The 25,211-nt window shown below is 41.3% G+C and overlaps 1 protein-coding gene across 4 annotated transcripts; it reads left to right on the plus strand.

The window, feature by feature from the left end:
- Nucleotides 1–624: 624 nt before the first annotated feature.
- Nucleotides 625–25,166, plus strand: LOC116062047 (protein phosphatase 1 regulatory subunit 12B-like). 4 transcript variants are annotated; one of them, XM_036008142.1, is made up of 9 exons: nt 625–942; nt 979–1,267; nt 14,062–14,078; nt 14,201–14,330; nt 16,496–16,600; nt 18,439–18,489; nt 18,703–18,753; nt 21,353–21,603; nt 22,664–25,166. In XM_036008142.1, the coding sequence occupies exons 2-8, from the start codon at nt 1,166–1,168 to the stop codon at nt 21,485–21,487; spliced, it is 591 nt and encodes a 196-aa protein (XP_035864035.1). In that variant the 5' UTR covers nt 625–942; nt 979–1,165; the 3' UTR covers nt 21,488–21,603; nt 22,664–25,166. The 4 variants fall into 4 exon arrangements, with proteins under 4 accessions (XP_035864035.1, XP_031172377.1, XP_031172373.1 ...); XM_031316517.2 differs by lacking the exon at nt 21,353–21,603 and adding an exon at nt 19,565–19,632 and having other exon boundaries at nt 629–1,267; XM_031316516.2 differs by lacking the exon at nt 21,353–21,603 and adding an exon at nt 19,562–19,632 and having other exon boundaries at nt 630–1,267.
- The last annotated feature ends 45 nt before the right edge of the window (nt 25,167–25,211 follow it).

Raw genomic sequence — 25,211 nt, forward strand, 5'->3', positions numbered from 1 at the left:
GAGAGGCATACATCTCCTCATCTAACTCTGGGCAAGGAAGCGAAAAATCCATTCCCCAAAACTATTCCTTTAATAAGATGGTAACTTTGAAGAAAGATGGAACAGTCTTGATATTTTTACAAACCTCTGAAGGCCACAGGATGAAAAAAAAATCATCACAGCTGTAGGACAAAATCACCAATGCCATGGAAATATCACAGGGCTAAAATGAGAAATACAATAAAAGACAGATTTTGGCCACAAGTGCTCTGTGTTAACACTGTGTAACACTCACACTAACAGCATCTCACAACTGCGGGGTGTAGTACAAAGTTACTTGACACTTCACGGTTGTTGATGGCTCCTCAGGTAATACTGTGTGTTGACCTTCCAGCACACAAATGGCTGCAGCCCCCCTCCAACTCTGGCTTTGTGCTCCACCTCCCCCTTATCCCTCCACATCAGTGGACAATTTTAGCCCTGAGTGCAGAGTCCGGTCATAGCAGAGCCTCTGGCAGATTGCCAAAGCCGAAGAGAGAAGGGAGAAGTGGCGGTGGGAGGTGTGGGGGTGGGGGTGGGGTGGAGGGACTGGGAGGGTGACCAAGCAGTGAAAGGAGAAGGAGAGAGAGAAAGCAAGGGAGGGAGGGAAATGGAGAGAGAGAGTGTGTATAACTTTGGGAAACATAGGAAGAGGCAGCAAAGGGAACAAACTTTTCTCTCTTGGCTGCTTCCTTTTGGACTTTTTCACATTTCATCAAAAGACCTCAGTGTTGACAGAGCGGAAACAAGGGAGGATACTTTGTTTGCTTTAGAAGTTAAAGAGTTATTTCTCTGTTTTTGTGATCAGCAGAGGTTAATTTGTTTTGTTGTTCTTAGCATTTTTATCAAATTATTGCTTCAGTGAGCTTTGAAGAAGGCGTGACCACCTGAAATCCCTACAAACTCAGCTGCAGCTCTCTCTCTCTCACACACACACACACACACACACACACACACACACACACACACACACACACACACAAATATACACACACCTGTTTTTGAGGATTCCCCGGGAGCGCAGTCATGGGCATCTGCATCACTGTTGCTTGAGGGAATCTGCGCGTCTGTGAGGCTGTTATCTGGTGGTGGCCCCGGTGAATGTTACAGTAGAAGTTGACCTGCCAGTCCAGAGAAGAGGGGGGAGATGTCAACCTACTACCCGCGCACCAAGGACCTGACTCGCACCAGGAAGTCAGTGACAGATTCACCACCGTCCTCTCCGTCCCCCACAGACAAAAACTACAGAGTAAGACCAGAAACCTTTCTTATAGATAAATGCACCTTTTGGAATTTAAACTTAATCATTTCGCTAATGTAGCAAGGTGGATGCGTCTAATTTCATATATCTGTATGTGTAATTAAGTGACTTTGTATTATGTTAATCCAAAGTTGAAGAAACTTAAACAAAGTACTGTATTTCCTGTGGGTGATTAATCCTAAAAGCAGATATTTCTTTCTGGATTCAGACTAAATCTTTTAAGATGTCTAAACACATGACAGCACAAGCTCTGTTAAAGTAGATAGATAGAAAGAAAGAAAGAAAGATAGATATATAGATAGATAGATAGATAGATAGATCGATCGATCGATCGATCGATCGATCGATAGATAGATAGATAGATAGATAGATAGATAGATAGATAGATAGATAGATAGATAGACTGAACAAGGATATTGCAAGGAAATCTATGAAATTTCAAAAACTCAATCAAAACACAAAGTACTAATATAACAGTAAAAAGTAAACAATGGAAATATAAGGGAAATGGAAATACTTGTTAGTTGCAGTTCTTGTAAAGTATGTACAGTTGTGTTCAAAATAATAGCAGTCCAACATCACTAACCTCATAAATCAATTTTTTTGGTAGAAGTGATATTTCTACATGCCAAATAATTTACTAGTAAGTGTTGTAGAGTCATAGAAAACCAACAGACCCAACAGTCATGACATGCATGCTGCTCATTCTGTGTAATTGAATCTGTAATTGAAAGGGGCATGTTCAAAATAATAGCAGTGTTGTGTTCAATTAGTGAGGTGATTGATTCTGTGAAGAAACAGGTGTCAATTATGGCCCATATTTAAGGAAGGAAGGAAGGAAGCAAATGTTGTGCATGCTGGTTATAGTGCATTTCACACTGAAATACTCAGCAAAATGGGTCGTTCCAGACAGTGCTCTGAGGAACAGCGGACTTTGATTAAAAAGTTGTTTGGAGTGGGGAAAACATATAAGGAAGTGTAGAAAAGTATAGGCTGCTCAGCCAAAATGATTTCAAATGCCTTGAAATGGCATCCAAAGCCTGAACGACGTGGGAAAAAAATGGTCAAGTACCATTCGAATTGATCGAAGAATAGCCAAAATGGCAAAGGCTCAACCAATGATCAGCTCCAGGAAAATCAAAGAAGACTTAAAGTTACCTGTGAGTACTGTTACGATCAGAAGAAGGCTATGTGAAGCAAAGCTATCAGCTAGAAGCCCCTGCAAAGTCCCATTGCTGAAAAAAAGACATGTACTGAATAGGTTGAAATTTGCCAAATGACACATTGACTGGCCAAAGGAGAAATAGGGCAACATTCTGTGGACTAATGAGAGCAAAACTGTTCTTTTTGCGTCTAGGGGCCGCAGACAGTTTGTCCGACGACTCCTATGCACTGAATTCAAGCCACAGTACACTGTGAAGACAGTAAAGCATGGTGGTGCAAAAATCATGTTAAGGGGATGTTTCTCATACTGTGGTGTTGGGACTATTTATCGCATACCAGGTATCATGGATCAGTTTCAATACATCAAAATACTTGAAAGGGTCATATTGCCTTATGCTGAAGAGGAAATGCCTTTGAAATGGGTCTTTCAACAAGACAATGACCTAAAACACACCAGTAAGCGAGCAAAGTCTTGGTTCCAGATGAACACGATTGATGTTATGGAGTGGCCAGCCCAATCCCCAGACCTCAATCCCATAGAAAACTTGTGGGGTGACATCAAAAATGCTGTTTCTGAGGCAAAACCCAGTAATGCAGAGGAATTGTAGAATGTAGTTCAATCGTCCTGGGCTGGAATACCTGTTCACAGGTGCCAGAAGTTGGTCGACTCCATGCAACACAGATGTGAAGCAGTTCTCAGAAATAATGGTTATGCAACTAAATATTAGTGCAGTGATTCAAAGTAAAGCAAACCCTTGAGACATTTTTCAGTGTATACAGTAAATGTTTGAGTTTGTAAAGAAAAATGCAAATACTGCTATTTCTTTTATTAATTTTGGTCATGTTTTGATTTGGAATTGAATGTGCAGTGTTCCCAATGCATTGATATTATGGAATTAAAAGCTATTCTAAGGATTTTGAGCATTATTCACTTTTTTTAAACACACTGCTATTATTCTGAACACAACTGTATGTGTTTGTTGGACATGTGCTGTTGTGATTGGTTCAGTCAGTTAAAAAAGCAACTATTTCATCATTTCATGAATAGGATAATCTTCATTTCAGAGTATTTGCTCTCAGAGTCTGACCACATTTTCTGGAAAAGACCTTTGGATTGAAACATTCCTTCTGTAATTTCCTGTTTTTTTCTCATGGCTAAGTAGCTTATTCTCATGGGCGTTGTTTGACTGCTGTGTTTATGTCAGTGCAGTGGGCTGAGCTGTACTCTGTGTGACAGCCACACTTAAAGAGACAGGTAGAAATGCAGAAATATGAAGCGACGTGATTCTGTCTATTCAGAGATACACACATTTGCCCATCTAATGTTATGTGACACTACAGCCACTCTCATTACAGCACAGTTGCTAGCTGTGAATGCTACCAGTGAATGCTGTCATTTTTCAGTCTCTGTGCTGTATCCATGGTGAAACTCAGGCATTCATTTTCCATAATGTCAGCTCAATCTGAATTGGTTTGAGTTTTCATGGGAAAGAAAATGCAATGTGGGGCTGTGGTGGAATCAGATTGACGCAGTATTTTTAACACTTGCCCAGTGTTTTGATGAGAACCGGGTCCTATTTAGTAAAATACAATGTGTGCTAATTTCAAGCTGTGAGGGTCAAGAAGAAGTATAAACAGGGAAGAAGTACATTCATTCACTGAAGTACTGTGAACAAATTACTTACAAACTTAAATATTTACATTTGATAAGATTTGCTCAGGGGGAAATATTGTACTTTTTAATCCTCTACATTTATTTGACAGCTATAGTTATAGTTTCTTTTCACATTAACTTTTACATTAAAGAAATATTTAATAAGGATATGAAATGTAACACGATTACCAGTTGTTCCAAACCCCCATTCTACTAAAAAACTGTTCAGATGGCCATGAGTTGTTGGCAGTTCCACCAAAGAAATATTTCAGCTTCTTAAATGGTTTAATATAAATGTAACGCTAGTTATTGTTATCGTTAACTATTAACTCGTCGTTACTTTCGGGACGTGGATAGAGTAAGAGCATGGAGACAGCTTCGACTGTGTAAGTTGGTCCATTTTTCTTTTATGATATGTCCCATTTCAATAAATCTCATCTCACATAAATAAATAACTGTTCGAGGACTAAAGAGGTCAAATCTTCCAATATTTCATAAAAGGCATTAGAGAAAAGTCCAAGGCACAATCATCTCACAACCACCCAAATTTATCTTGTGACCCTTTGGAGGGGGCCTGACTCCTAGGTTGGGAACCACTGGACTAAACTAAATGTATAAACCAGCTAAGAAAGTAAAATAGGCTATTACTTACGCATTGATGCATTAACAATCTTATAATGTTTTATATAGGGCATTTTGTTTCTGCAGAACGAGTACTTTAACGTTGGTTTCTAAATACAGTACAGGACTTGTACTTGTAATTGAGTATTTATACGTTGTGGTATTAGTACTTTTACTTAAGTAAAGGAACTGAGTACTTCTTCCACCACTGGATGTGAGGCATTTTGTGTCAGTGATCTTGAAAAAGAAAAAGAGGAAGATGCTCTAACAGGTCAGACAGGCTCAGATGTACTGTAAAGAGTTAATAGAGAAGGAGAAAAGGTGAGTGAATATGGAAGAAACGTCTTTTATGGTTGTGTGTGCAGTGTCAGTTCCAGTGGTGGGGGTGAAGAGAGAGAGAGAGAGGGAGAGAGAGAGATGTGTATGTGTGTGTGTGTGTGTTGCTCAGATTTTCCTACTGCAAAATCCAGTCAGCTCTGTTGGAGTGATGCTGTGATAGAATGAGGGGTGAGAGGGATAGTGAAGAGTCTCCTGATGATGATTTCATTGATTCTTGCAAACTGCTGCTCACATTATTGTTTATAGGCTAGCCTACTGTTTCACTGACTACGTTTACATGCACATAATTAAAGTGAGTAGCCTAGTCAGTCCACTAATAGTCCAGTTTACATGCAGCCGTGCAAAACAGGACTTTTTTCAAAGTTTACCACCGGTGGCGGAGTTGTTCGACCGTGCAAACACGTGCGTCCCTCTTTCATTTCTTCAAGCACCTTCTTGAAAAGATCGTCGTTGCGATGTTTGCGCATATCCAAACACCTGTTTGAAACAAGTGTTTCATTAATGTATAAAAGTAGCTGTGTTTCTTTTCTTTTGAGCATGCATCTCTACCGCAGCCGGATTCACTTAAACTGTTTGTCTGGTTGGTTTTGTGTACAACAACCATAGCAACACACAGAGCTGACCGTAAGCCATCAACAGGGCGTAAACTGTTGCAAACTGCGGTAAAAAACCCCGATTGAGACCAAGGGGGTAAGCGTCTCCTCACAACCCGTAGATCCTATGGCGCCATTTTGATGCTAATAAGTACTCACCCCCCATTAGCATCCCATTGACTGCCATTCATTTTGACGCCACTTTGACAGCGAATAACTTTACATCTGAAGCGTTTAAAGACTTTATTTGTCCATTGTTTATTTCTAAAGAAACACGACAATGTATAAAAGGCTCCATTACCTTGTACCTCACGTTATGGCTCCGTAGCAGACGTTTTTGTAAAAATAGGCTAACGATTGTGTCATAACCACGCGACTTACTGTCGCATAGTACAGGAATTACCGTATAGTACAGGAGAAGCTTGCAGGCAGTTTCGACTTACATTAGCTGTTTAAGTTTAATTACTAATGTTAACTAGCATTTTAGTTAGCAATAATTAGCCTGTGTGCATGTTATCTCCTTACATATACCTACGCTCTCCGTCTCTGCAAGATTGGGAATGATTGAGATTTCTCTTGGCACAGCTACCAGAAGACTTCCACCTTTCAGAGAGGTTGCTCACATCACATTTACGTCGTCTCTCTCAGTTGGAGTCTGCGCAGTAACGCTCGGCGCTCACCGGAAAAGTGCTTCTAATATCCTTCACTGGTCTCTGTCCAGAGACACGGGATCTGTTGGTCCATTCTTATATACTGTCTATGATTGAGACGCATATTCCGGATGCGCAGTATAGGCCTACATGTCCACAGAATGCTAAATTCGGGAAAAGGCCTTATTCGGAATATCCAAACGGAATATGCTGTTTACATGACCTGAATCATAGTGGCATATCATAGTGGGGGGTCTGGGTGTCCTCCCCCAGGGAAGTTTTGAGCATCAACGACTTCATTTCCTGTATTCGGATACACTTTTATGCACCAATTTATGTTGGAAATACCTTCATTTAGCCTATGTGAAGAAGAAAAACACAGATGACAATTCAAAATATATCAAAAATATAATAGAAAGTATGTTGTTGCTTGTCATTGGGCATTTTTAAGTGGGTATATGGAAATCCTGGAGCTTTCTTAGTGGGTATACGTATACCTGTGTATCACGTAGACTACACCACTGGGTGCAGCTGCTATCAGAAGTAGAATTTCAACTATGATTGTCTGGCTCAGTTTTGACAAAAAAGTTTCATGATGCCATATGCTACATGTAAGATTCAATTTCAATTCAATTCAATTTTATTTATAGTATCAAATCATAACAAGAGTTATCTCGAGACACTTTACAGATAGAGTAGGTCTAGACCACACTCTATAAAGCCCCAACAATTCCAATAGTTCCCCCAAGAGCAAGCATTAGCAGTGGCTATTGCGACAGTGGCGAGGAAAAACTCCCTTTTAGGAAGAAACCTCGGCAGACCCAGACTCTTGGTGGGCGGTGTCTGACGGTTGGGGTTATGACGGTACAGGATGTAGCGTGGCACAGCAGAGCATGGGTGGACGCGGTGGACGCAGCAGGACGTAGCCGGGCATTGCAGGGAATCGCAGAGCGTAGCACAGTGTAGCAGGTCCATAGCCACAGCTGCACCCAAGACCCAGGTCTTGGTGTCGCCCTAATCCGAGGCGATGTTCTGGGCGAAGAAGAAACATAAGGACTACGGGGAATAAACTCCCCAGAGCTAGGTGAGTAACAAGCACTTCTGAGACAGGATGTGCATAAAAGGAAACAAAAGAAAAGAGCGTGTCATAAGAAGGAACTTCCTCGGCAGTCTAGAATTATAACAGCATAACTAGGAGAGGCACTATATTATTGATTATACGATAGGTAAATCTGATGACTGTAAAGAGAAGCAGAGAGAAGCAGGGGTGCTGTGTCTGCAGCTATACACCCTGCCCCGCCGGTCTAGGCGTTCACTGCAACTCATCACTCCCTAACTATAAGCTTTATCAAAGAGGAGAGTTTTCAGTTTAGTCTTAAATGTAGCAACGGTGTCTGCCCCCCGAACCCAGATTGGGAGCTGGTTCCACAGGAGAGGAGCCTGATAGCTGAAGGCTCTGCCTCCCATTCTACTTTTAGAGACTCTAGGAACCACAAGTAACTCTGCATTCTGGGAGTGTAGTGCTCTAGTGGGACAATAAGGTACTAAGAGGTCCTCAAGATATGAAGGAGCTTGACCATTTAGAGCTTTATAGGTCAGAAGAAGGATTTTAAATTCAATCCTGGATTTTACAGGAAGCCAATGGAGAGAAGCTAATACAGGAGAAATATGATCTCTTTTCTTAGTTCTTGTCAGAACACGTGCTGCAGCATTCTGGATCAGCTGGAGAGTCCTAAGGGACTTATTTGAGCATCCTGATAATAAGGAATTACAGTAGTCCAGCCTGGAAGTAACGAATGCATGGACTAGTTTTTCTGTATCGTTTTGAGATAGGATGTTCCTAATTTTAGCAATGTTACGAAGGTGAAAAAAGGCTGTTCTAGAGGTTTGTTTTAGATGGCCGTTTAAGGATAGATCCTGATCAAAAATAACTCCTAGATTTCTGACAGTAGTACTGGAGGCCAGGGCAATACCATCCAGAGTAATTATATCTTCGGCTAATGAGGTTCGTAGGTGTTTCGGGCCCAGCACAATAACTTCGGTTTTGTTTGAGTTTAACATCAGGAAATTGTAGGCCATCCATGATTTTATATCTTTAATGCAAGCTTGAAGTTTAGCTAGCTGGCTGGTTTCGTCTGGCTTGATTGACAGATATAATTGGGTGTCATCCGCATAACAGTGAAAGTTAATTGAGTGTTTCCTAATAATATTGCCTAGAGGAAGCATATATAAGGAGAATAGAATTGGTCCAAGCACTGAGCCTTGAGGAACGCCATGGTTAATTTTAGCGTAATTGGAGGGTTTATTGTTAACATTAACAAATTGCGATCGATTAGAGAAGTAGGACTTAAACCAGTGTAGTGCGATTCCTTTAATGCCAACTAAATGTTCCAGTCTCTGTAAGAGGATGGTATGGTCAATAGTATCGAATGCAGCACTAAGATCTAATAAGACAAGTACGGAGACAAGTCCTTTGTCTGATGCAGTTAGAAGGTCGTTAGTAATTTTCACCAGTGCCGTCTCTGTGCTATGATGCTTTCTAAATCCTGACTGAAAGTCCTCAAATAAGCTATTGCTATGTAGAAAATCACATAATTGATTAGCGACTACTTTCTCAAGGATCTTGGAGAGAAAGGGAAGGTTAGATATAGGTCTATAGTTGGCTAAGACCTCAGGATCGAGGGTGGGTTTTTTCAGTAGAGGTTTTATCACAGCTACTTTAAATGACTGCGGTACATAACCTGTCAATAAAGACATATTTATCATATCTAGCAATGAAGTGTTAACCACGGGTAACGCTTCTTTAAGTAGCCTCGTTGGGATGGGGTCCAAGAGACAGGTAGATGGCTTTGCTGAAGAGACCTTTAGTATTAATTGTTGAGGGTTTATAGGATAAAAGCAATCTAAGTATATGTCAGGTTTAGTCGTTCTTTCTAGCAGTCTGTCAGTTAAAGGTGACCCATTAGAGGTTGGGGGCAAGAGGTGATGAATAGTATCTCTAATTGTTATAATTTTTATCGTTAAAGAAACTCATGAAGTCATCACTACTCAGAGCTATAGGAATAGATGGCTCAATAGAGCTGTGGCTATCTGTCAGCCTGGCTACAGTGCTGAAAAGAAACCTTGGGTTGTTCTTATTTTCTTCTATTAGTGATGAATAGTAGTCTGATCTGGCCTTTCTTAGGGTCTTCCTATAGGTTTTCAGACTGTCTTGCCAGTCTAAACGAGATTCTTCCAGTTTGGTGGAACGCCATTTACTTTCAAGTTTGAGCAAGATTTGCTTTAATTTACGAGTTTGGGAGTTATACCAAGGTGCTAGTTTCCTTTGCTTCATCGTCTTCTTTTTAAGGGGAGCAACAGAGTCTAAAGTAGTCCGTAGGCAGGCCGTAGCACCGTCTACGAAATTATCAATTTGAGAGGGACTAAAGTTTACATAAAGATCCTCTGTTATATTACGGCACGGTAATGAGTTTAGTGCTGTTGGAATATCTTCCTTGAATTTAGCTATAGCACTGTCAGATAGGCTTCTAGCGTAGAAGCTTTTATCTAATTTCGTATAGTCGGGTAGTAAGAATTCGAAAGTTATTAAGAAGTGGTCTGATAATAAAGGATTTTGCGGGAATACTATTACGTCTTCAATTTTGATGCCATATGCCAGCACAAGGTCAAGGGTGTGGTTAAAACAGTGCGTGGCCTCGTGCACACTCTGACTGAAACCAATTGAATCTAGTAGTGAGTTGAAAGCAGTACTAAGGCTATTGCTGTCAACGTCCACATGGATATTAAAATCACCTACAATAAGTACTTTGTCTGATTTTAGGACTACACATGATAAAAACTCTGAGAATTCCGATAAAAATTCAGAATATGGACCTGGTGCTCGGTAGACAACAACAAATATAATAGGCTGTACTGTTTTCCATGTTGGATGCTGAAGATTAAGAACGCGATTTTCAAAAGAGTTATAATTTAGTTTAGGTTTAGGATTAATTAACAGGTTTGAGTCAAATATGGCTGCAACTCCCCCTCCTCGGCCTGAGCCTCTAGAAATTTGAGTATTAATATGAGTGGGAGGAGTGGCTTCATTTAGACTGACATACTCTTCATGGCCCAGCCATGTTTCAGTTAGACAGAATAGATCAATTTGATTATCGGATATCAATTCGTTTACTAGTATTGCTTTAGAAGACAGAGATCTGATATTTAGTAGACCGCATCTAATTTTCCTATCCTGTTCTATCATTGCAGTGGTAGTTGTAATTCCAATTAGGTTGTTAAGTATTGCCCCTCTTTTGGTTACCTGTGATTTAACTGATCTGAGTCGAGTTACAGACACTGTCTCGTTTTTTGGGGCAGATTGTGGCTGACGTGAACTGGATGCTAAATTGACTATGTTTGCAGTCAACTTCTTATTACTTAGGGGATTCAACACTTTGTATGGTCTATTGTTGATTATAACTGGAATAGTACTAGTACTACATGTTACCCTGCAGAAAACATTTTCAGATTCATTCACTTGTAAAGTGCCATTAGGATCAATACCTGGGGGGCATGAATCTGTGATATTTTCAACAGAATGTCAATACTTAACTTTCAGTGTGGTCGTTATGTTGTCAGATAGCAGCCTGGCTCCATGTCGGTTTGGGTGGAGACCATCATGTTTCAGCAGGCTGGGCCTCTCCCAGAACAAGTTGAAGTTGTCGACATAGGGAATGCCCAGGGAAGCGCAGTGGGGTTTCAGCCAGGTGTGGAGCCAGAACAGTCTGGACCATCTTTCAGCACCCTTTCTGTAGGTAGGTAGAGGCCCAGAAATGACGATCCGTTTTCCTGTGCCCATCAGGGTGGTGATGAGAGTGGTGAAGTCTTTTCGAAGTGCTGTCGACCGTCTCTCTCTGATGTCGTTTGTGCCCGATGATGTTGTCGACCTTAGCGTGGCAGGCGAGGATGCTGGGAAGTTTGTGCTGGATGTCACGGACCTTGGCACCAGGGAAGCAGTAGACCTTGGACGGACCGCTAGGTGTAGGGGGAATGTAGAGGTCCCTGACCATGGAGCTTCCGATGACCAGCGTGGAAGTTGTTGGGTCTGAAGGGGGGCGCGCCGACTGTGTGGATGGGCCAGGATGAGCGCCGTGGGGACGTGGCAGAGAAGGGTTTCCGCAGAGCAGAGGGAACTCCTCATCGTTCATCAGAATGGTGTAGCGATTTTCTAGTCGTATAGTAGCAACGTTGACGGAGGCCCTCTCCAAAACCGATCCCTCTTCACTTGCAGTTCACAAGTCAACACTTGCGGATGCTCCTGCTTGTGTTAGCAAGCTGTGGATACTCCGTTACTACTGCCACCAGCTCTTACACTCGGAGAGAGACGAGGCTGACTGCTCTGAACAGACAGGAGAGTCGCTCAGGCTGGTGTGGAGTGGAGCTGGTCAGCAGAGCTGACTTGGTTCTCGGCAGAAGCCGAGGAGAGACGACAGGGACAGAGGTTGTATTAGTGCGTGGTGGGGTGAGAGTAGTGCAGGGCAGAGTGGAATCAAGACATCCGACATTAGTGTGTGTGTGTGAGGGGAACTTCCAATGATAATGGTGTCAAGGAACTGTTCATTCACCTTGATCTGGTGGAGAGTCGCTATTCTGGCTTCAAGTTCCACTATCTTCTGGCTGAACAGGAGGCACGAGTCACAGCCAGGTGTACAGCTGAGGGGGGGCATCGTGTAGCTTGCTAGTTTAGCTAGTAGCAACGTTGACGGAGGCCCTCTCCAAAACCGATCCCTCTTCACTTGCAGTTCACAAGTCAACACTTGCGGATGCTCCTGCTTGTGTTAGCAAGCTGTGGATACTCCGTTACTACTGCCAAAATATAGAAAAGAATTCCAAGGAGGCAAACATCCTAAGGGGTCCGCGTCACCTCCCCGCTAGCAGACAGGCTAACTAGCCGTTAGCACAACAAATAGCTAGACGTTGGTTAACGGAGCGGAGGAGAGTTTTACAAACAACGGAGAAACTGCGGCCAGACAGGTCCGGTTAAAATACAGCTAGACGATGCAAAGAGTGACTGTATTTCACTGTAGAGGACTTAAATCGCAGGACGTTAAGCAGTCTGCAGCTTCCGTTGTCTACTGTAAGAGTATGTATTATTCCTGTAAAGATGCCCTCTTTTACTTAGAATCAGGTCCTGTAAACCCAACTTGGCTCACTTAAGACTTCACTGGAATTAGGTTTTTAAAAATCTCATTTCACCAATTTGCTAATCCTTTAGTGTGAAATAGGTTTGCGTACAGGAACTCATCTTTTTAAAGAGATTGGCGAAGGTCTGTATAACAGATCATGTCCCCAAAAGCAGACTTCATGATGATTTATTCATAAAACCAGGGGGTTTGATTAATGAATGTTCACCAAATCTGTATGAGAAATCTCCTAAGCATTGCACGAAGAGATCGGAGTCAGTGAGAGCTCTTCATGGCTCCATCCTTGGCCCTTTTTCATCTAAGGTCACGGAGGTCTGTTTTTCTCCTGGATAGCTCTGCTTAAGCACATGACCACATAAGGATAGGCAGCGCTGGCTCAGTTATGTAAACACTTGCTGAGGAATAGCTCCTTTGACGCTGGGTGAAATATCCCCCAACTCTGCAAATGTGAGAGCAGGAATAACTGTGCGCTCTGTTCCTTTTGACATGAATTGTCCTCTTAAGTGTATGCTTTTATTGCAATCTACATCTGCTTCTTGTTTCAAACAGCCTGGACCCCCCACACAAGATGTTTATTGCAGTTCATTTCTAAACAGAGGTGTTTAACCCTCTTTCCCTGACGAGAAAGAAACTCCAAGTTTTTGAATTTAATTTAAGAGTAAGAGACGTCATGGCTCAGTCTGGACTTATATTACGGCCTCTACTCTCTCCCTCTCTGTCTCTTTTTTCCAGTCTCTGACTGATCGTAAACACATCCAGTCATCATCCTCTCATGTGTAATGTTTGTAAGCTGATGTCAGTGAGTTATCTATTTGTTCCGTTTGGTTCGATGCAGAAACAGGTCTGGCTGAAGGTCTAGATGGATACAAATTGTGATATTGGAAAGTTATGTGCAGTAGACACATAAACCACATAACAGTTCTGTGCTAACTAATTATAGGCACATCTTTGACGTAATGCGATTATGAGTTTTGAGTGAAATTGAGCTTGAGAAAACAAACACAAATCCTCCGAATTTAGCACAATATCCAGACTCCTTGGTGAAGTGGAAAGAAATTCAGTATGTGATCTCAACAAGCAACTTGGCAGCCATGTGGACTGGACTAGTCGTAGCAAAACCCTGCCAGGACAGCCTGCTATCAGTCTGTTGTCTTAGGTCAGACATCCACCCATCACACAGGAGATACTTAGCTTCTGATGTCATGATGTCATCTTTATGCTGCAGGCATTTGCGTGGCAGCCGCCTGTTCTAAAAGATTAACTGGGCTCACCAGGGAGGTTTGACCTGTACGAACCCTGTCAGTGCAGTGTTTGGGTGAATTATATCTCACTTCTACATGCATTTCTTCCCCCTGGGACTTTGGGTCTCTGAACACGTTGTGGTAATTCACTTGGAAGTTTTGTTTTTGTTCTCTGTTGTCTCAGAATGGGAACTATTTCACTGCCAAGCCTCTGTTTGGTCTTATCAAACAAATAAATCTGGATCTAACCACGACGGAACATGGTTTTTACAATGTGTTGTTCCCATGCTGAGGTGCTGTAGTGATCCAACTAACACAGTTTGTTCTTTGTTTTTCAGCATGAAAGATTGTCAAGGTGAGGATTTATCATTGTTTTAGTTGTTTACTTCATGTAATATAGAACTGTATTTTCTGAGGAAAATCCAAAATAAATGGCCTAAATAAAGTGGCAGTGTGAACTGAATGTGTTACTTTTAGATATGACTCCAGTGGGGAGAGTGTGACAGACAAACCATTGGGCCGCACCAGCTCTTACACTCGGAGAGAGACGAGGCTGACTGCTCTGAACAGACAGGAGCAAGACTCCACTACCAAAGACTATAAGAAGGTAGTAACTTGTACCTCAGTTTAAACAAGCACAGTCCCTCCTGAATGATTCATGTGGTGCCGAAAGCTGTTGGATCTCCAGGCAGATTTATTTATTTTAATACCCTTCCAATAAGGGAAAGCAGATGGAGATTTAATTGAAAATACATAATTAAATATATCTTGTCTTAAAATTCCAACCCAGTCTCACGGCAGTTCGTGAAATGGTCACGTCATGTACATGGACACGTTTATGTCGTTTTTTTGTGGTGGTCAGCACGTTATTTAAACTAATGTATTTCAATGGGAAGCATCTTTCGTGATCACAGCACGACTACGGTAGCCAACCTCCCGCACAGGGAGGTTGGTTGGTGTGGTGGATGGGTCAAACAACACAGGACTTTCACCCCGGAGACCGGGGATCGTGTCCCGCGTGTGGCATTTCGTTACCCCGTTGTTCTTTTCCTAAACCCAACCATCCCGTTGTTGTCGCGCATCCCCCAGAGACCGCGGCCGTCTCCCGCGTGTGACGTTTCCTTTCCCATTGTTCTTTTCCTAAACACAACCGTCCCGTTGTTGTCGCGCGTCCCCCAGAGACCACGGTTTGTGTCCCGGCGTGTGACGTTAACTTTCCCCGTTCTTCTTTTCCTAAACCCAACCTCTGTATAGATGCTTCCCATTACGTGCTGACCACCACGAAAAAAACAACATAAATGTGTCCATGTACACAAATCTATAGATTAAAAATAACGTGACCATTTCATGAACTGCCGTGAGACTGTGTTGAAAAATTCATAGGTAAGCTATTTTTAAATGTTGACATAACAAAATAGGCTATATATATTTTAATAAACAGATATATATATATATATATATAAACACAATAATGTCACATAGCTATATATAGGCTAGGGTAACATATGAAACATATTAACATTATACGTTCATTTTATTGATAGTACATTTTTATATCTCCAGTCATATTACTGATGCTGAACAGTCATATTCGGTTATTGTAAATCGTATTTAGACATTGATCTGTTGTTGATAAAAATGGATGCTCATACAAATAACCAGACCCAAAGCGGTTTTGGATAATGTTCAAGATTTTGATATTGCATTGATTTCTTCATTATTATATTTGTTTGGCACCAAAAGTGTTCAATATTAAATATATAAATAAATAGCCATGTAATTATGAAATCATGAATAAATGGAGTAAGATATTTAAATGAACTAATTTAGCTTAACAAGGCTGCGGCTAGCTGGCTAACTAGCTAGCTAGTCTGGAGAAACAATGCTAACAGCAGAAGTTCACCTCTGCAGCGTTTTGATTTTGAAGAAGGTCCTCAGAGGAAGACACAACTCTGTGAAGAGCGTAAAGACAGGCAGTCTTTCTTGGGGACACTCTACAGCATGAGCTAGCTAACACTGCTAACACTGGGTCTTCATTTTGATGCAGAGTGATCGCAATTCAGCCTAGCAAGTTAACTGGCTAGCTAGATAGCTATACTGTCGAGAGGTTTTCACTGTAGCCTAAGTGCACAGATGTTCTCATTGGTTGGTTTTCATACATAAATCTTGGTAGAATATAAATCTTGGCTTTGGTAGAAATCAAAACAGTGCTTTACAGATGTCAGCTCCCCAAGTTAGGATCAACAAAAAATACTTAAAACTTGCTTAGCTTTTGCTCTAAGCTAGCTAGCAGTGGCTAGCTGGCTAAATCTGATAGCACCCAAGCAACTGCTTAGCAGTTGTTGAGTTGGCTTGCTGAAAAGAGGCAGCTGGCTTAAAAAAGTGTCATTGGGAATAATAAAATTACCAAATAAAAAAATCATTTGAAGTAAAGAAATTATATAATGAAATAAAAATGATTTCTAATAAAACTGATATTATGGAAACAAGAACCTAAAATTACAGAAGGGGCTTCTTTTTTGATTATTTCAGATTTTACGTTCATTCATATATTTTACACACTTTATTCATTACTCGTTATTACAAAATGTTGTTTTTGTTTATCTAATATGGAAAACGTGGTTCCATTTGTTTAGGCTACTTGTTAACATTTCCTTGTTAGACTGACTAATGTGTTATGTAATTATTTAAAAAAAGGAATTGATGCATTAAAAGACCAGAATTTCTGGAATAAAGCTGGTAATTATTTATCTTCATTTTGTTCACGTTTAGATGTATGCAGAAGCTTTGCATGAGAATGAGAAGCTCAAGTCCAGGTTGCAGGACAGCAAACAGGAACTGGTCAAGATACGTTCCCAGCTGGAGAAAGTCACTCAGGTACAGGAAAACCGTCAATTCAGTCGTCTTTTCCACTCCCACGGGTGTGCGGAAGGTCGTGGCTGATTACTTAAAGGGGTGATTGAATGATTATATAGGGTATTTTACACTGTTCCTTAAGGCCTCCTAATAGGGTATGTAACATTGGTTGGGCTGAAAATTGCCCGAATGCTATTTTATTAGGCCCTTAACTACCCTGTGAATATGGCTCTATTTGGAACAAGAGCTTTTCTTCCAAATATGGTATGCTCATGAATATTTAGATGAGCTGCGCCCTGATTGATTTGAGCGAACCACATAGAAACACATTGGAGACGAGACAGCAGGTCTCATATTTCAGACACTGCAAAGTTATACATTGTTTGTCGGGCTATTTCGTTATTAAATTCACTTCTGAAACTTTTATAAGCGAAAAATCAACTATATAAAGCTCAAATATGGGCTGTTTTACGAAAATTGATGGCTAATTGCAAATTTGGTAAGACGTGTTGGACTTTAGCTAGGAGCTCCACACAGTCTGACGAGAAAGCGGCAACCTCCATACCCAGTGAAAGTCACCGTTTCCTTGGGTACTGGACTACTGGAATACTCGGGGCTTTGCGGAGCTCCGTGGCTGGCTGCCAGCTGCCGGCATAACTAGAGTAGCTATATTTACAGTTTGAATTTCATCACGCCACTTATATAACATCTACCCCAAGGTCTTATAAAGCTAACAATGGTGTCCGATTTCAATTTATTGAATTTTTGTGAACATTAGGGGTTTCGTTAGCTGCGACTGTCCCTTCAATCCTATGTGTACAGATCGCGGCTAGTTAGCTTCATTTTTGGCGTAATTAGAATATATTTACAATTTGAATTTCGTGAATGCATTTTTGTGAATTTCAGAGGAATTCTGAGAGGAGGCTAGCTAGCTCTCATTGATAGAGCTCCATCCAGCCGCAGGCTCTATCAATGAGACTCGCGGACAAGAGGTGTTTATTTCCCCGATCGTTTATTTAAATAACTCAACACATTATAATTACACACATTATAAGATTAACTGGAACCTGCGGTAAGAGATTGCTGGTGTAACAAGCTCACTGACCGCGCTCTCACTCACACACACCGGCCATTTAGCAGGAAGAGGGGAGCTGCAGGCCCTGGAGCTCTGTCAGGGCAGCAGCGTTTGGTAGTCCATTAACCCAAAAAACGGTGACTTTGCGCGGGTATGGAGTGCTGTGGGCTGCCAGCCGTGACGGAACTCCATCTACCTCACAGCAGGCCGGGGTCTGTGAAGGAAGGCAGGCCGGGCAGCGAGGCAGCAACACAGGCAGCACCGGCTGCTGAACTCCGACACACAGTCGGACAAAATTTGCAATTAGCCATCAATTTTCATAAAACGGCACATATTTGACCTTTACATAGTTGATTTCTCACATAAAAAAGTCTCAGAAGTGAATTTAGTGGTAAAATACCAGATGGACATACAATTTCTGAGATCTGCGCGACCTATTCAGAAGACTACCTGATCTCAGGTCAGTGGTGTAGCCTATGTAAATGTTTGGCCGTGACAAAGATAGAAATGAGGAGGAGCGGCCGAGTTGACGTCAACTAGGCGGCTCGTTGTGATTTGCCCGTTTTCAGAGGCAGTTTCAAATTGTGAGATTTGCAGAGGAAAGAGGTGTCAATGGGATTTTGAGGTTCTATGTATGTCCTAGTTACCCACTAAACTGTCATTATTCAAATATGACAAGGTAAAATCGGTTTTGCATTCAGTCACCCCTTTAATGAAATCATGTTGAAAAATACATATAATTCTCCGAGTACTTCACAATAACAGCCCCATTCTAACTTTCTAGAGGCACGACAGAATATCAGAGAGATCTACAGTACTTGAATCAGAGAAAAGGGTAAGTGTCTTGGCAACCTTTTGGCATTTTGGTATTTTATGCGATCATGCTCTTCTGCACTATCAAGATGGATGGATGCCCATATCCTTTCTTGGCCATTTCCCCTCTAATTTTCCTGTCTACTTCAAATCATAGTCGAATGGCTTTTCACTCTTTTTTTCCCAAGGGACCATAGGAGTGTATTTATTTCAATTGTTTCTTCTTTATTTACAGGAAAAACAAGCTCTTGAGAAAAGAGTGTCAAACATGGAAGATGAGTTAAAGGTCAGTGCATGCAAAAATAAATTGTGCATACTCACCCTGGGTTTAAATAGCAAATGTTGTCTCCAACTTGTGTTTCATTTATCTCAGATGTTTTCCCCCAACACTATGATAACACTAACAGTACTTGAAGGTACACACCTCCAGCCAAGCCCCTCATGCTAAATCAAGCACGCTTAAGGTATTTCTACAGAGCAAAACACACACATATAGCACACTCCAGGGTTGTTGTTAGCCAGGTGGGTTTGAAGGCAAGGGGAAGGAAGGTTAATGCTTCAGGCTCATTATCCACAGTGTTCTGCTGGGCCACTTCCTGCCAGGCTAAGGAGGAGCCTGTGTTGCTCCCCTGCTCCACTCATCTCACTGTTGGGGTGAACATTGTGACCTAGTTCCAGCTGAATACCAAACCCCGTCCAAGAGCAAAAGACCTGCTTTTGTGAGACATTCCTGCACTGCACTGTGTGTATTCTGCTTCACTTTGAAAGACAGGGCAGAGCAGCAGAGAAATTTCAAGCCTGAGTAGACATGGTCTGCACAGTATGTGTGTACTGTAGTTTGTGCAGGCAGTAACAAATGACACATGAGATTATAATTTGATTGATATGGCGAATTACAGCAACATTGTTATATTCCTCAAGAGAGATAAAATAACAGCTCCGGTCTGATAAATTATAATATGCAGACAGTGGAGGAAGGGCTGGCAAAGCGAGACTATGTAGACAGTGACGAGGACATTATAAATAGGATACATACAGCAGTGTGGTATGTCAGCAGCAGATGTTTGACCCCTGTGTTGTCATGGTTCCCTCAGCAGGACGCCCCACTGCGGTTCCGCTGTGGGTACCAGCCCTGAGAGCAGGTTGTCTCAGGGGAGAGGGCATGGTGAGTGGTTGCTATGACGCAGAGGAGTCACTGACACCTGCCTGTCACCTCACACGATTCTATTCTGTCAGAGATTCGGGCATGTTTACACGTGTGGACATACATGTACATCAGTACTTTAGACTATAAATACTACAGGGGCACAGGCACACAATCTTTTTCTTTTTCTTTAGATGCAAAGCACGCCAGGGAGCTGGCTTGTCACTCACTCACAAAGTCACTTGTTCACGTTTAGCAAGCTACAGATTGCTGTTCGGTCAGTGTCAGATTAGTGCCAACCTGTGCCACCTACTGGAAAGGGGAGATAGCAGCAACAATTAAGACCTCAGATGCAAAAATGCCAATGTTGGCCTCGAACAACAACTGCTGTATTTTTAACACTTAGACCACTGTGTGCGAGTGTTACAACTGCTGCAGCTGTTTCGTTTGTAGCTATTCAAAAAACTGCAGTTGTGACACTCTCCATGTGACAGAAGCATCAACATTGCAAACGATATTACACTCCTTGGCTCGCATAAGCACAACTTAATCTCCAGTAAAGGGGCGCAGGTTGGATTGGGACTACCTCCTTAGGTCTGAACCTGCTGGCAGTTGACTGGGCCTGGGATCAGGTGCTTCACATCTACAGCACTGTGTGTCCTTGTTTTCCCTTATGAAATATCAGTGTCCAATTACTTTGTAGGGTCTTACATTTAATACAGAAAAGCTGAATTGTTCTCGACAACCTCTGAAACGTAATTAATAGAAACTGTGTTAAATTATCTGCAGGATTTGAGAGTTTGGTCAGATCTAATTTAATATCAAAGAGCTCAATATTAAGAGAGTGTAATAAAGGATAGTGGTCATTATGCATTCTCGCCTCACTCTGTCCTTTATCTTCTCTCTTGCCAAGGGCGCCTCTCCAGAAACTGCGCCGTTTTATTCTAATAAGAGAACATTATATGCATGAACTGTTCAGTCCCAAATACAGGCAAGCTTCAAATTGCTTTAATAAATGTATTTTGGTGTTTTAAAAAGCAGCTGGATGTCCTCCTTAAACCTCATCCTTGGCCATATTCACTTCTACATCAGAAGTGCCCTGTGTGTGTGTGTGTGTGTGTGTGTGTGTGTGTGTGTGTGTGTGTGTGTGTGTGTGTGTGTGTGTGTGTGTGTGTGTTTTACGTGGTTTACCCTCAAGAATTGCGGCAAACCACAGATGTTTCTGTCGAACCACATTGAGGTTTACCTCAAAAAGGCAGGCCAAGAAGAAAGGGAAATGAATCATTTCTTTTCCTTTGACTTATAACTGACTAGGCTGTTGCGCAAAGTGTGAAATAGTAGAATTTTAGATTATGGGATTTTTTTTAAATTAATTTCTATTCCCTCTCCTTTGCAAAGCATATAACACTTTAGCACCTCACCACTCTCCACATACAGCACAGGTTTGATGAGCACAAACCCAAACACAACTGGCTTCATAATTTCCTTTGCTTGTCGCAGCTTTTGCTATTTCTTCTCCAAATCTCCCTGTTGTGTGAATACTTGTTCATATAAGTTTTGCTGATGAGTCCCTAAGATCTGTTGTTCTTTCCCCCTGTCTGTGTAGGTGTGTGGGCGCATGCCTGTATGAGTGGATATGTGTACAGTCTCTATATGAGTCTTTCTCTTTGCAAATGCCCTGCCCTCCCTGCATGCTTTCTCTGCCGGCCCCCTCTCTGTACCTCTGTCCTCCTCTGTGCAGGCTTTCCCTGCTCTGGCTCAGGTCCAGACCTTGCGGAGGGTGAACGAGTGTCTCCTGGCTGAGAATAGAGCCATGCTGCGCGTCCTCACCCGCCTCTCTGAAACGGCCTCCATGCCGGAGACAGAGGACCTCTGACACCATCTGTCCTCCTTTCTCCCCCTCCTCTCCCTTCCTCAGCCACATAACTTCTACTCTCCCCTCTTCTTCTGGTGCCTCTACAGCCCCCTCGTCCTCTGCTGTGTTCCTCTCAGGCAGGTCCTGCACCCTCCCGATGCTCACTCCCCCACACTGCAATGCATTTTCCACCTCACTCCTTTAACCCAATCTCCTTTATGGCCATCAGAGGGCAACCCTGCTAACCCCTCCCCCAAAACATTTCTCATAAGCCTCCTTTGAAGTGTATATTTTGCTACATCCACGTTGCATGGGGCTTCACATGACATGCACACTGCATTTCTTCTTCTTTCCTTATCACCTAGATTAAAGATCTAACAGCAGAGGTCTGCACCATGAAGAATAAACACGTTTATAGCAGTTATTGATCTTGCAACAGTCTAATATATGTGGCTCCTGTGTAATGTGCTGTGTGATCAATGCTAATTAGTTTGCCAAGGAAATAGCCATTCTAGCCAATCTTCCATAGGAAATGAAACATGTGAGATCATCACTCTTCAAAATGAGCAAGTCCTGTGCCACTGGGTAAGACATGGGGTTTGGTCTGTATTTCCCAAAAATGTTGAACTATTGCTTTAAATACATTTAGAGCAGGGCATTGCCATGATGGTGGGATTTATATACTGGAATTTTCACGTCATGAACATGTTGATGCCATGGGCTTTTGCCCATTCATGTTCGGTAATATGTCACAGCTTGAGAGCAGAGGGTTATTGTTTGTCTCTAGTAGAGGGGAAATACTTTGGCAAAGAAGTTGGTTATTTTTAGTCATCGCTCCCTTATGAGAGACATGACCTAGATTTGGGAAATTGACCCTCTCTCCGTTTCTCTCTCTTTGACTTTGTTCTCTTTTACTTTTCACATGCCGAACATATTGTATAAAGTCACCCCTCACTTGCATGATTAAGTACCGCAAAGCATGTCTTTATTGTTTGGCCTCAAACTTTACTGAAGGACAACTTTCAGTCCACTTGTTGTTAATGGTGAATGCTGAAGATTGTACCATTGGAGTCCAATGTCATCGTGTACCTGAAGCTTTAAATGACAAACTTCACAGTATCCACAAACCACTTAACATCTATTTATATGAAAATGATATCATTTTCTAATACCATTTCTTTCCTTCTGCTGTTCCAGATCTTAACAGAGCTCAAGTCAGACAACCAGAGGCTTAAGGATGAGAATGGGGCTCTCATCCGAGTCATCAGCAAACTGTCCAAATGAAAAGATGTCTGAAGCTCCTGTTCTGTGTCTGTGGATGCTCCACCCCTGTTGGCAGTTTAAATATCCACAATGTCCAAGTTGTGACTCCTCTCTGAGTTAGGTGATGGCTGCTTTGCACAAATAAATTCCTATTGGGACTTGTGAAGATCCAAAGAGAAGTGTTAAGGAGTTTCAGTCAAATTTCACTGTGTGATGATCGAGTTACAACAATTGTTTCTACGTGATTAGTAATCATAATTTTGTAATATCCAGTGATGTACATTAATAAAATAGGGACCAGTTGTACTGTTTGATAACCTTAAAAGGCCCAGTTTGAACAAATCCAGAGGTTTGCATGAAGGTACTGTTTCTAATAATATAACCACACATCACATGGAGACATCACGTTTGTTTGCTACATCACGCACCGCAGAAAAGTATTATAAGGATGTCTTGATTGTGAAAAAAGAGAGAAGTCAAGGGCCCCAAATGCCATTTTGGCATGGAGATATACTGTATTTTAAAAAAACCTTGTCATTTCAATCAGAATATATGACCACACAGGTAAAATAAGGCCCAGCCAAGCGACAAACAGGTGCTCTGGTTCCAGAAGCAAAAACTAGATATTAATATAAATCCACCAAGGCATCTGAGTAGCAACAACCATTGAAGCCAGCACAGAAGTGCTGTTAGATGCAGTTCTTCTAATGGCAAGTAGATGTTCGCTCCAGACCAAGAATGTATTGAAATGAAGGAGAAAATGCTTTTGATGATTTTTTATACAAGATCATATATAAAACCAATAATTTTGAACATTCTTACTCTAGTATGAAGACATTTAGGCTTAATAAGACACATTGTTTAGGTTTGTGTTTTAGATTGGTTTCTATTTCCAACTGGTTAGATCAATTTTTTGTGACAGTGAAATCTCTATCATTTCAAAAATTCCATTTTTGTTAACCTAGCATATGATAATGTCCCCACTGTATTTGGTATTTGAAGGGGGCTGTATGCTAGCCCTGAATATGGATATAATATATATGGAATATACATAATGCACTTTGAGTATTTGGGCATCACAGCACTGTATTATCTTCAGACTGGTTTCAGTTTCCATGATAACATAATTCAGCATTTGCCAGATTCTGTTCATCAGTTCTTTGTGTGGTTTTAGTCACAATTCTTCATTTTTTGTTTTGCGTGTCCTCTATAGAGGTTTTTTTATTCAATGGCTCAGCTTCAAAACAGCAGAATGGCTACACAGAGGAGACAGTCTGAGTGTGTGTAAAAGAAAGTGTCCTATGTTCTGTAATAGAGATATACTGTATTTATTTATTTATGCACTTTCTTAGTTCTAATCTTCATGCTTTGTTTACTCAATTTTCTTTCAAAGAAAACACACCAATTGTTTTGGTTGACTTCTTGGTCATCTTTTTGTTAGGTGATGAAAAAAGGCAAATGCCAAAATCTTGGTAGATGAACCGTAAATCACTGCTGACATTTTAGCCTCCACAATATTGTGTGATTAATAATAATAAATACATCTCCACAATTCAACTTTGGAGGAATTAAACTGTTGCTTGCACTTTTCATTATATGTTGTGTAGATTACATATATTTTAAACTTTGTTGTGTGTGTTGATATTGTCACGATAAATTATGTTAAATTAATTGTTGCCTAACTACACTGAGTTGCCAGTTTATGAAGTACACCTACCTGGCTACATCTAGTGCAATCCAATACTACAGTACAACCCTGCAATAAATCCCAACTTTTTTTGTTCTGGTCATCTGGTTATGGAGGCAGTATTTACTGATGCTACTCCATTGTGTTGCATTATATTAAAATGTTCTTCAATATTTGGGTTCCATAAAATGTGTGACTTTTTTTTAATTTAATGTTAACTAGATGGTCTACTTAACATGAGAAATACTAATACAATTAGAAAGAGGCTGCTGCCTTGTAGTGGTTTTTAATGTGGCTTATGGGTTGCCATCACCTTATATATTCCAAAAAGAGTGAAGGTAGATAAATGTCATCTTATCATATTTAATGTATGAAACTGCCAGACTCCGCTTGCATTTAATATCCTTTAGCTGTAGAGTTGCTAAAAGTGATGAATGGTGTGCCAGAGACAAAAAAGGTTTCGGTATCTGTCTTCTGTTCACTTTAATGGATGAGGTGACCAAAATCCCCAGGGTTGGATGTATTCCTTTAACAATACGATGGTTTTGGAGTCCAGTGTTATCTTTGGTCACATCCAGTACTCATGTACTCAAAACTACAAATAAGATACAGCTATTTCTACACATGCTGTAGCTTTACTGAACTATATGCAGTTGAACTATGTATTGAAAATGTTTGTAATGTGTTGATAGCTTAATATACGCACATTGGTTTACTCACTTTGCTTAATAAACTGTAAAGGAATGGAAATGATTCTCTGTGTGACATTATTATATTATGCATCAGAGGCAGAGA

This window comes from Sander lucioperca, chromosome 12, assembly GCF_008315115.2.
Source record: "Sander lucioperca isolate FBNREF2018 chromosome 12, SLUC_FBN_1.2, whole genome shotgun sequence".
In the NCBI taxonomy this organism is placed as follows: Eukaryota; Metazoa; Chordata; class Actinopteri; order Perciformes; family Percidae; genus Sander; species Sander lucioperca.